At 46.6% G+C, this 13022-nt stretch overlaps 2 protein-coding genes across 5 annotated transcripts in view; one reads left to right on the top strand and one right to left on the bottom strand.

Moving 5' to 3' along the window:
- The window catches only part of G6PD (glucose-6-phosphate dehydrogenase), a 55608-nt gene extending 48938 nt beyond the window's left edge, over positions 1-6670 (bottom strand). Inside the window, exon 1 of one of the 2 annotated variants that reach the window (XM_073600393.1) lies at positions 6410-6670. In XM_073600393.1, coding sequence (XP_073456494.1) covers positions 6410-6431 — 22 coding nt within the window. In that variant the 5' untranslated portion in view covers positions 6432-6670. The remainder of the gene's footprint in view (positions 1-6409) is intronic. The other variant, XM_073600396.1, reaches the window with a different exon arrangement.
- A 65-nt stretch (positions 6671-6735) lies between these two features.
- Positions 6736-13022, top strand: part of IKBKG (inhibitor of nuclear factor kappa B kinase regulatory subunit gamma) — a 107976-nt gene continuing 101689 nt past the window's right edge. For all 3 annotated transcript variants that reach the window (XM_073600392.1, XM_073600391.1, XM_073600390.1), the window contains exon 1: positions 6736-6888. The gene's annotated coding sequence lies outside the window, so the exon portion shown is untranslated. The remainder of the gene's footprint in view (positions 6889-13022) is intronic.

Raw genomic sequence — 13022 nt, 5'->3', positions numbered from 1 at the left:
TTCTCTGTAAACCCTAGAGATGATTCTGCATAAAAATCCCAGTAGAGCAGCAGTTTTTTTAAATACTCAGACGAGCCTGTCTAGCACCAACAGCCATCGTTCAAAGTCACTTAAATCTCCAATCTTCCCCATTTTGATGCTCGGTTTGAACTTTAGCAAGTTGTCTTCACCACATCTAGATGCCTAAATGCATTGAGTTGCAGCCATGTGATTGGCTGATTAGCAATTTGTTACCAAGCAATTGAACAGGTGTACCTAATAAAGTGGCCAGTGAGTGTATATTGAAAGTCCTAGAGAGCTATCATATGTCTAATTAAAGTGATTCTAAAGATAAAGAAAAACAAAAAACAAACATGTTAGACTTACCTGCTCTGGGCAATGATTTTGTACAGAGCAGCCTTCGATCCTCTTCTTTTTGGGTCCCCCCAAAAGCAGTCCTGCCCCCCCCCCCCGAGTACCCCCATAAGCAAGCCTCTTGCTATGAGGGCACTCAAGCAGGCTCGCTCTGCTGTGTGAGCCAATGAGAGAGAGAGACCCAGGAGAGCCGCTGCTCTCATGCACATCGCTGGATAGAGATGGAGCTCAGATAAGTATTAGGGGTGGCTGGGGGGGAGAGCGCCCACTTTAAGTATTTCATTTCATTTTTAATAATGCTTTAAAGAAAAAAATCCATGTTCTTGTCTCCTTTTTTGTAGGGTCCTTTAAGGTCTACCCTCCCCTTCCTGACTCCAAGGATGGATTTACGTGACTAGAACAAGGTAGATTCTACAATTTTCACACCTCCCATCCTGTTCTTGGACAAGAACATCTACATATTCCATAGTGATTGGATCAAGGTGTTGGTGCTACCAGCTTGGATATAAATGCTGGGTAGTTTTCTGGCGCTCATTATAACTGAAGAAGTCACATGGAGATGCTACAAAACACCTTCGGCATTACAGTACTGGTAAATGTGACTAAGACCTTTCACAGGGCCAGGGATGTAGATAAGCAGGGGGGGGATTCAGAGGGCTCAACCCCCCCCGAAAGCAGAGTTTTGTTAGTAAAAAAAACTCTGTGTACTGTCTACATCTTGTGCGGTGCGGCTCTGGCCAAGCCTGGCTCGGGCAGGGGGGGTCATACCGACTCAGCTCAGGTGGGGGGGGCGCGTCCACTCGGCTCTGGAGGAGAGGCGGGCCAGCTGGCTCGGGCGGGGGGTGGGTCCGCTCTGCTCAGGAGGAGAGGCAGGCCAGCTGGCTTGGGCGTGAGGGTGGTCCGCTTGGGAGGAGAGGTGGGCCAGCTGGCTTGGGCTGGGGGTGGGTCCGCTTGGCTTGGGAGGAGAAGCGTGCCAGCTGGCTTGGGCAGGGGGTGGGTCTGCTCAGCTCAGAAGGAGAGGCAGGCCAGCTGGCTTGGGCGCGAGGGTGGTCCGCTTGGGAGGAGAGGTGGGCCAGCTGGCTTGGGCAGGGGGTGGGTCTGCTCAGCTGAGGAGGAGAGGCAGGCCAGCTGGCTTGGGCGTGAGGGTGGTCCGCTTGGGAGGAGAGGTGGGCCAGCTGGCTTGGGCTGGGGGTGGGTCCGCTTGGCTTGGGAGGAGAGGCGGGCCAGCTGGCTTGGGCAGGGGGTGGGTCCGCTTGGCTTGGGAGGAGAGGCGGGCCAGCTGGCTTGGGCAGGGGGTGGGTCTGCTCAGCTCAGGAGGAGAGGCGGGCCAGCTGGCTCGGGCGGGGGGTGGGTCCGCTCTGCTCAGGAGGAGAGGCAGGCCAGCTGGCTTGGGCGTGAGGGTGGTCCGCTTGGGAGGAGAGGTGGGCCAGCTGGCTTGGGCTGGGGGTGGGTCCACTTGGCTTGGGAGGAGAAGCGGGCCAGCTGGCTTGGGCAGGGGGTGGGTCTGCTCAGCTCAGGAGGAGAGGCAGGCCAGCTGGCTTGGGCGCGAGGGTGGTCCGCTTGGGAGGAGAGGTGGGCCAGCTGGCTTGGGCAGGGGGTGGGTCTGCTCAGCTCAGAAGGAGAGGCAGGCCAGCTGGCTTGGGCGTGAGGGTGGTCCGCTTGGGAGGAGAGGTGGGCCAGCTGGCTTGGGCTGGGGGTGGGTCCGCTTGGCTTGGGAGGAGAGGCGGGCCAGCTGGCTTGGGCAGGGGGTGGGTCTGCTCAGCTCAGAAGGAGAGGCAGGCCAGCTGGCTTGGGCGTGAGGGTGGTCCGCTTGGGAGGAGAGGTGGGCCAGCTGGCTTGGGCTGGGGGTGGGTCCGCTTGGCTTGGGAGGAGAGGCGGGCCAGCTGGCTTGGGCAGGGGGTGGGTCTGCTCAGCTCAGGAGGAGAGGCAGGCCAGCTGGCTTGGGCGCGAGGGTGGTCCGCTTGGGAGGAGAGGTGGGCCAGCTGGCTCGGGCTGGGGGTAGGTCAGCTCGGCTTGGGAGGAGAGGCTAATGCACCACAACCATGAGCCAAGTGTTTGGCTTGCAGTTGTGGTATGGCCCCCTTAACTTTAATGGCTGATTTGGTTGATGGTCGACTCAGAATGCCATGGTAATTTTTTTTGTGGCTGTGATGCAAAGTGCCACAACGATTGCATCTGAGTAGCCTCCTCTAGTTTTTACTGTCCCCTGACCAGTCATGTGAAAGAGGGCTTAAAAGGGTAAAATTATTTGTATGCACTGAACTTTTTAAGACCAGTATCCTGTCTCTGAGGTCTACAGACAATTCCTTGGACTTCATTGTTTAAAATCTTTGCAAATGTATTAATAAAAAAACTTCTTTCACGTTGTCATTATGGGGTATTATTTGTAGAATTTTGAGGAAAATATTGAATTTAATCCATTTTGAAATAAGGCTGTAACATAACAAAATGTGAAAAAAGTGAAGCGCTGTGAATACTTTCCAGATGCACTGTATATGTGATGCCATGGTAAGTATATAGGAGCTCTGTGACTCCATGGTAGGTATATAAGAGATTTGGGACACTATAGAGCAGGGTTTCTTAAGCAGGGATCATGGAACCCTAGGGTTCCTCCAGAGGGTGCTAGGGGTTCCTTGAGTAACTTCTGTCTCTTAGATAAGTTCCCACTGACACCAATGATCTTTTTAGCCATCCATGTTCTTTCCAATGACCACAAGTGTGAGGAGCATTCTACACCCTGACCATCACACTAATTGATGTACAGTGCATCTGGAAAGTATTTTACAGCACTTCACTTTTTCCACATTTTGTTATGTTACAGCCTTATTCCACAAAGGATTAAATTCATTATTTTTCTCAAAATTCTACAAACAAAACCCCATAATGACAATGTGAAAGAAGTTTTTTTAAATCTTTGCACATTTATTAAAAATAAAAAACGAAAAAAAAATCACATGTACATAAGTATTCACAGCCTTTGCCATGACACTAAAAATTGAGCTCAGGTGCCTCCTGTTTCCACTGATCATCCTTGAGACTGTTCTACAACTTGATTGGAGTCCACCTGTGGTAAATACAGTTGATTGGACATGATTTGGAAAGACACACACCTCTCTGTATGAGGTCCCACAGTTTACAGTACATGTCAGAGCACAAACCAAGCCATGAAGTCCAAGGAATTGTCCATAGACCTCCAAGACAGGATTGTATTGAGGAACAGATCTGGGGAAGGGTACAGAAACATATCTGCAGCATTGAAGGTCCCAACGAGCACCGTGACCTCTATTATTCGTAAATGGAAGAAGTCTGGAACCACCAGAACTCTTCCTAGAGAGGGCCACCTGGCCAAACTGAGCAATCAGGGGAGAAGGGCCTTAGTCAGGGAGGTGACCAAGAACCCGATGGTCACTCTGACAAGAGCTCCAGCGTTTCTGTGTGGAGAAAGGAGAACCTTCCAGAACAACCATCTCTGCAGCACTCCACCAATCAGGCCTGTATGGCAGAGTGGCCAGATGGAAGCCACTCCTCAGTAAAAAGCACATGACAGCCCGCCTGGAGTTTGCCAAAAGGTACCTGAAGGACTCTCGGACCATGAGAAGAGAAATTCTCTGGTCTGATGAAACAGAGATTGAACTCTTTGGCAAGCGTATGTCTAAGGGAAACCAGGCACTGCTCATCACCTGGCCTATACGGTCCCTACAGTGAAGCATGGTGGTGGCAGCATCATGCTGTGGGGATGTTTTTCCGCGGCAGGCACTGGGAGACTAGTCAGGATTGAGGGAAAGATAAATGCAGCAATGTGCAAAGACATCCTTAAGGAAAACCTGCTCCTGTGGACCTGAGAATGGGGCGATGGCTCATTTTCCAACAGGACAATGACCCTAAGCACACATCCAAGATACCAAAGGATTGGCTATGGAACAACTCTGTGAATGTCCTTGAGTGGCCCAACCAGAGCTCAGACTTGACCATCTCTGAAGATCTGAAAATGGCTGTGCATTCATTCAACCTGATGGAGCTTGAGAGGTCCTGCAGAGAAGAATGGGAGAAACTGCCCATAAATAGGTGTGCCAAGCTTGTAGCATCATACTCAAAAAGACTTTAGGCTGTAATTGGTGCCAAAGGTGCTTCAACGAGCAAAGGCTGTGAGAACTTATGTACATGGAACTTTTTATTTTTAATAAATGTGCAAAGATTTCAAACAAACTTCTTTCACTCTGTCATTATGGGGTATTGTTTGTAAAATTTTGAGGAAAATAATGAATTTGACCCATTTTGAGATAAGGCTGTAACCATAACAAAATGTGGAAAAAGTGAAGCGCTGTGAGTACTTTCCGGATGCACTGTATTAGAAATTGTAGATATAGTATTTTAGCAGAGGTTCCCTGAGACCGGGAAGTTATTTCAAGGGTTCCTCTGTGTTGGAAAGGTTGAGAGGCTGCTATAGAGGGTATATAGGAGATTAAGCACTCTATGGTAGGTATACACAATAGGTGACACTATGGTGGCTATATTATTATTATTATACAGAATTTATATAACGCCAACAGTTTGTGCGGCGATTACAACACGGGGGGGGGGGGGGCAAACAGTACAATTGCAATACAATTTAATACAGTAGGAATCAGAGATAAAGGAGATCTGGGCTACTATGATAGGTATAAGGTAGGTGATTCTATGGTAGGTATACAGGAGATTTGGAACTCTATTGTAGGTATACAGATGGCTCTATGGTGGTTATATAGGTGATCTGGGACACTATAGAGGGTATACATGAGATATGGGATATAATCTGAGCATAGGCACATGATGGTAGGTATATATGTGACACTATTGTTGGTAGGAAATCTACCTGGGTACATTGTGATCCTATGGTGGCTATACAAGAGATATGGGACTCTATAGAGGGTATATAGGGAATCTGGGACTCTGGTAGATGTATATGGGATCTAAGACTATGGAAGGTATATAGGAGATCTAGGACTCTACGGTAGGTACATAGAAGACCCTATGGTACGTATATAGGAGATCTAGGACTCTATGGTAAGTATATAGGTGACCCTATGGTGGGTATATAGGGGATCTAGGACTGTATAGGGGATCTAAGACTCTATGGTCGGTATATAGGAGCTCTAGGACTCTATGGTAGGCATATAGGGGGATCTAGGACTCTATGGTAGGTATATAGGACTGTATAGTACTTGTATAGGGGATCTAAGACTCTATGGTAGGTATATAGGGGATCTGGGACTCTATGGTAGGTATATAGGGGGATCTAGGACTCTATGGTAGGTATATAGGGGATCTAGGACTGTATAGTACTTGTATAGGGGATCTAAGACTCTATGGTAGGTATATAGGAGCTCTAGGACTCTATGGTAGGCATATAGGGGGATCTAGGACTCTATGGTAGGTATATAGGACTCTATAGTACTTGGATAGGGGATCTAAGACTCTATGGTAGGTAGATAGGGGATCTAGGACTGTATAGTACTTGTATAGGGGATCTAAGACTCTATGGTAGGTATATAGGAGCTCTAGGACTCTATGGTAGGCATATAGGGGGATCTAGGACTCTATGGTAGGTATATAGGACTCTATAGTACTTGGATAGGGGATCTAAGACTCTATGGTAGGTAGATAGGGGATCTAGGACTGTATAGTACTTGTATAGGGGATCTAAGACTCTATGGTAGGTATATAGGGGATCTAGGACTGTATAGTACTTGTATAGGGGATCTAAGACTCTATGGTAGGTATATAGGGGATCTAGGACTGTATAGTACTTGTATAGGGGATCTAAGACTCTATGGTAGGTATATAGGGGATCTAGGACTGTATAGTACTTGTATAGGGGATCTAAGACTCTATAGTAGGTATATAGGGGATCTGGCACATGGCAGTCGTTTGGTCCCCCCCCCAGGGATGACAAGACTATGTTGGAGGAGGGTTCCCCTGTAGCAGATCACAGCACACAGACTCGGTCTGGACGTTTCTACATCTACAATAGGAAGGAGGAGGAGGAGGAGTGTGAGGATCCTCCCCTCGCACTCACCCACACTGGCTCTGCTCCCCATTTCTGCCCACCTGCTCTGCTCCTCCCATCCAGTTCAATCCTCTTGTCCTATCACAGGCTGCTTCTGAAGCTGGTGGGCGGGCTGCTAAAGGCGACAGGTGATGGAGCAGAGATCGCACCTCCTGCTTAGACCAATCAACACACACCCTAAAGGCGCGCAACCAATCACGAGAAAACATCTCAGGTATCAGGAGAGCCACACACACATCATGTACCGGAAGTTGGCGTTTACTAACCAGCCCCACTTCCGTCTGCTGGTGGGGGCCGAGTCCTGCCCCATTTCCGGTGTTTGTTTAATTTTTTTTTTTTTTTTTTTACTCACCGCCCAGAAAAAGTCCCTTAGTGACTACGTCATGTAGTTAGGAAGTAACCCGGAAGAGCGAGAGAAAACATCTGAGGGGAGGTTGTGAGGAGCCTGAGTGGTGTGCCAGGTACACAGAGCAGACTTCACCCAGGAGGTGAGTGTGGGGCAGGACTCAGGAGGTGTGAGGGGGGCACAGAACTACATGTCCCAGCACTAGGACTGTATACACCACACAATGGGGTATTAGAGATTACATTCCTCCTCCCAGCAACACATCCATAACATTTGTAAAAAAAAAACTCTTCCATTTTTTTCACCCTTTTTATTTTAGACCCAGTGACATCATCACAGGACTCTGTGCTTCTCTATGCACTGCATGCAGATCATGGCTGATAGGAGGGGCTGGCAGGGTGCTGTACATGGCTTCCTGGAAACATCCCAGCCCCCCCACTGCCTCAGTACTCCTCTCAGGAGCGCTCAGCCCTGATATAAGCAGATCGGTGGAGTTCTACAAATATCACATTTGGGAAAAAAGATAGATGTGTGCAGTGGTGTCTGGTTGTCAGTATTTTGGAGGGGGGGGGCGGCTTTCAATCACCCCCCCCCCCCGCGGGGCTCTCGATCGATCTAAGTGGCGTACTCGCACTACAGCACCCCCCGTCCCCTCGGTGCTTGATAGGCAGCAATCCACTCGTACTACCGCCACAACCCCCCCCCCCGGTGGAGGTGCGGGGAGGAGGACGAGGTGCTGAATTCAGGGTAGAGCTCCTGGAAGAGGCTGTTGCTGCCGGGGCCATTGCTTCTCCTCCCGGCTGCACAGGACAGGGGTCCTGAGACCCGATTGGCTGAGATTCCTCCGACTCCCGGCCAATGGGCTCTCAGGACCCGCTTACTGATTGGCTGGGAGGAGAAGCAGGAAGACTTTATCGAATATCCGCTAATGTCACATAAGTGGGTGGGCTCGGGGGGAGGGGGGGGGCAGTGCTCTCCGCCCCCGAGTCCACCCTTTTTGAAGTCTATCAGAGCCTCCAGCTCTAATCTCGTTCTTCAAAAAAAAAAAAGTCCACATTGAAATCCATACATCCGGCTGCCCTGCATGTAGAGGCCGGGCGCATGGATTAGGGGGGCTACACCACTAATGGACGGACCGCCACTGGATGTGAGGAAGGAATACCCACAATGACCTTCTAAATGTAAGACATGATGTGTCCGGTACCACATCTTATGGAAGAATCTACACAAAAAAACTCCCCCAGACACTAGATTAAGGACTTTAACAGTACCAAAAAAATGGGTTAAAATATATCAAATGTTTATTGTACAAAGGCTAAAAAACATGTAACCACTGGAAGGACTCGTACACGGATATCGATATACCCATATAGAAAACAGATCATACCGCTTGGTTGTTTCCTCATTATTATCCCTGCTGTAGTTGGGTGGTGGGCTGCTTACTGTGACGCATTTCGCACGTTTCGTGTTTCTCACACATGAGAGACAAGGGATTTGGCCGCTTGACCCCTCTCCCCGCTGGGCTCCCTGTCACCACACACTTTCTTATGGATATATTCCTCACCATTCAGTGACACTAAATACTTCCCAAGACAATTCTGTCCTATCGGCTGGGGAAACTGACAACAACTAGTCGTAACTGTGGAGTATTCAACTTTTTGTATTATTATTATTTATTTTATTTTTAAATATAGGATAGAGCTTGGCTGTAGTTGTTCTTTCTGATGAAGCTGGCTGGAAACCCGTGAAACGCGTCAGTCACAGCAAGCAACTACAGTAGGGATGATGAGGAAATAAGCAAACAGTATCACATGTTTTCTATATGGGTATATCGATATCCGTGTACGAGTCCTTCCAGTGGTTACAGGTTTTTTAGCCTTTGTACAATAAACATTTGATATATTTTAACCCAAAGGTTAAAAAACATGTAACCGCTGGAAGGACTCGTACACTGATATCGATAAACATATCATACTGTTTGGTTGTTTCCTCATCATCCCTGCTGTAGTTGCTTGCTGTGATTGACGCGTTTCACAGGTTTCCAGCCAGCTTCATCAGGAAGAAAAACTACAGCCAAGCTCTATCCATATATTTAAAACAAATAAAATACAAAGGTGAATACTCCACAGTTATGACCAGTTGTTTCCACAGCCGATCGGACAGAATTGTCTTGGGAAGTATTTAGTGTCACTGAATGGTGAGGAATATATCCATAAGAAAGTGTGTGGTGACAGGGAGCCCAGCAGGGAGAGAAGTCTAGCGGGCCAAATCCCTGATGAAGGGTGAAAAACTCAACGTGTGAAACGCGTCGCAGTCACAGCAAGCAGCCCACCACCCAACTACAGCAGTGTGATCTGTTTTCTATATGGGTATATCAATATCAGTGTACGAGTCCTTCCAGTGGTTACATGTTTTTTAGCCTTTGTAAAATAAACAATTGATATATTTTTGGTACAGTTAAAGTCTTTAATCTAGTTGCTAGGGGTTTTTTGTGTAGATTCTACAAATATCAGAATGGTAGGTAACAAAGCGCTGCACTGTCAATCCAGAGTGTTATTACCTATGCAGTAAAACAGAATGGTGAATAATAGTAAAAGTCCAATCCTCAGCAAACGTTGTGTATGGTGCAGCCGGGGATCCTCTCCTCCACCAACATAACCCATAGGCTGCTTACCAGACCATGCCACCCCTGTGATCGGAGGTCACTGTGCTCTTCCCTAACATATTGGGACAGTATGATGACCGACCCACCCAGTATACTCCTCAGCACCATCCTTATTACATAGAAAGGAGACCCACATAGGGTAATACAGTAAAAGCTCACAAGATTTATGATAAAATAATTCCCATAAAAACAGAGAGATGAACAAGCTTAAAGCAGAACAGAAGGCAAAACGTTATTCTTCATTTTGAATAGAGTAAAGGAGGGTTATAATCGCTGTCAATTTTATTATCGCCATCTGTGTCCCATTGGGGAGATTTTCCATCACTTCCTGTCCCATAGCCAAACAAGTGAGAGAAAAATCTCTCTAAAGTGATGGAATCCCAGGTTGCTCCATTGGAAGATTTCCCCATTATTCCTGTTCTGGGGATAACCCAAAATTTGGGATTTTCTTTTACTTTCACTTTCATTGATGATGATAAACCAGACAAAGAGAGGGTGAATCTCCTTAACAGGCACAGACAACAATAAAAACCTAATAGATGTTCTATTCCCTCTCCTCTATTTAAAAAAAAAAAAAAGTTTTGCCTTTAGTTATACTTTAAAACAAGAGCTTGTGATCTGACGTCATCGTGCGTACACACTGAGCAGCAGGGCCGTTTCTCTTGTTTTCAAGCAGTATTAAACTCAAACATTTATTATATTGCAGCATACCAATTCTTAGATGTGATGGCTGCATTAGTTTCCTTTTTTTAGGCTTACTTCTATTCGCCTGGAGATCCTGCTAGTAAGTCTGTTGTTTTTCAACAGAACAAGCTCTCCTGCAGATGTATTAGTTAGTGGTGAGACAAACCATTTACCACTGACAGGGGTGTTTACAATGATTGGAAAAAACTAAATTACCTTGCGCTCACTCAAAACGTGTAAGCCGCTGACACTGCAAATAGAATTTTTTGCTGAAAACCATAAGATATATAAGATACGTGCAGCGCTGTAAATTATTCAAAAGTGAAGTGACAAATTGTGAGTATCAACATAAAAATGATAAATGTCCCTTATTAGTAAAACAGTCCATCTTGATTGTGAAACAATTATAGTCACCACGTGGATAAATAGTGAAAACATTGGTCAAAATAATCCCCAAAGTAATGAAGGCGTATCATGGATATTGGACCTAAAAATAGATGATGTTATATAGGTCTAGACATGCCTTTAATGTCCAATAGCAAAAGTGTAGGTCAGAAGAAAATATACAGGTATAAATCGTCTTGGAGGCCTTCTCAGGGGTTTGATGTGAAAAAATAAAGATTGTGCAGATACCACCACCCATATGAATGGAGGCTTACCGAAAGGTTGGGACCCAAGACAGCGTATGCTGTATGAGTCAAACAGACTTAAAAGTTGCCCCCTGGCAAAGATGAGGAGATCCTAATGGTACACTGGAGAAGAAATCCTAGGGGTGCTTCACCGGGATGCCTTCTCCATATGGAGGATAGAGACGTCCTTGGACAAACCCCACATAGGAAAGAAAGGGGCCATATAGTGTTATTCCGTAAAAATGTGAATTTTATTAAAAAAGAAACACACTTACATTTAAGAAGAAATCAAGCGCTTGTAAGTAATAAAAAACGGCGGCAGTGGAGTCCTCCCGACGCGTTTCGTCTCATAGGAGTCCTGTGCACTTTTTTTACAGTCCTGCCAGCGCATCGCTCCAGTGTGAAAGCCCTCGGGGCTTTCACACTGGATACACAGCAGCGGCACTTTCGGATCGGTTTGCAGGCGCTATTATTAGCGCAATAGCGCCTGCAAACCGCCCCAGTGTGAAAGGGCTCTTAAAGAAAACAAATGCAGCCGCCAAGTCTAATGAGTGGTAAGCTGCAACATATTTCAGTTGTGGGTTTAACCTGCTCTAAACTTGTTCCTCTATTCTATTCATTTTGCACACTTGTATTATACTGCACATGTATTAACACCCAGGATTGAGCTAAAATTTGTTGGCTGTATATTTAAAGCGATAGCGCAGCACTTATTTACTATTATTGTTTGTGGATATTGTGGTTGCCGCTGCCATTTTCTTTTCAGGTAGTTATACCAAGTGCAGACATTATATCCTCTCTAAATATCAGAATGCCCTGATTGGTGGATGTCAGTCTGGAGAAGTGGATGTTCTTAAGCAGCCTGTGTTTGCATTGCCCCAGATAAGATGTGGGCTAATTGTGGCCCCCCAGGGCCTCATCTGGCTCTTTGGCTGTCCTTGTCTGGCCTGCAATGCCTCTGCTGTCAGCATGCCTGTTTGAGCCGACCCAGAGAGGCATGCTGACAGATGTCTGTGTGGAAAGCTGCAAGAACTGGAAGGTTCTCACCAGGGTGGATTTGATTTAAATCAACTCAATCATAATTTTTGGAGAGCAACTGTCATCTCTGTTGTCCAGCAGCTCCTCCTCTGACCCGCTGTTGACTCACTGACAGTCCCATTCACTTTAATGGGACGGCTGGTGATGTGGCAGTGACACAACAAGGGGAGGGACGTGGTGGCAGCAGGTGAGTGGATGTCCGCTAACAGGCGCTGCCGTAATGGATCTGAAATGACTAAGCTCCATTCCAAGCTGAATAAACTAAATAATTAATGTATCCTAAATGGACAACTATTGTTAGATTTTGACTTCCAAAAGCATTTTATTAAAATAAATTTGACAAAAATCAAAAAAATCCATAATTTATTTTTATTTTTTTCTTTTATCATTGATTTTTATCCACCCTGGTTCTCACACATGTTTTGCACAGGCACAGCTGCCCTTTCGTTTGAATGGGCCTGCCGTGCTTCCTGAGACGCAGGAAAAAGGTCCCTGTAGCATTTTAGAAATCGCAGCCCACACGGGAACCACAAGTGCAGTGCTATTTCCAGTGCATTCGGCATGCTATTAGAACTAATGGCACCCGCACGCATCTCCTGCGTTTTCACTGTGCGGGTGGTTGTGGCTGTGGGAACAGGTACGGACTCGAGGTGTGAACCTATTCAAAGGAGAGAGCCTGAGGAGCTGATTGGTATGGCTCTGTTCTGGCACAAGAGCATTGCCTAGGAGACATTCCGACACTCCTACCCACCCAAGTCATGCTGCAAACCCCAGGCGCTATGCACCTCTTCTTCATTCCACGCCAGGATCTGCAGAAATCCCCGCTGTACCAATCTCAGGCTCTCTCCTTCCAGTCCCAGTGTTTGCAGCTCTGTCAGTTCTCTCTCTGAGCCTGCCAGTCACTCGCTTGTGATAATCGTGATCATGCACACTATTTTATGAGCAGTTGTACCTATTGTTCCCACTGACAGCTCTTTTGTTTTCTATATGTATGTTAAATTGCAGACCTTCTCAGTCCAGTATTCACCTAAGGCTGCTGGTTTAATAAATATTTTTTTTTTTACTATGCACTAAACTTAGGTTTGATCCTCCACAGCAGTCTCAGTTGGTCATGTGGCCCACTTGGGAAAAATTGAAGTGGCTGTAAAGGTTTTTTTGTTCTTTTTATTAAAATTCCAGTGGTATTGCACAGAGCAGTCCTTTACCTACTCTTATGGACTCTTCTGCCTGTCCACTGCTTCTTTCCTGCGGGTGTCCCAT

This window comes from Aquarana catesbeiana, linkage group LG09, assembly GCF_042186555.1.
Source record: "Aquarana catesbeiana isolate 2022-GZ linkage group LG09, ASM4218655v1, whole genome shotgun sequence".
NCBI lineage: Eukaryota > Metazoa > Chordata > Amphibia > Anura > Ranidae > Aquarana > Aquarana catesbeiana.
Note: the sequence above shows the minus strand (reverse complement) of the source record. Positions and strands in the feature narration are given on the sequence as shown.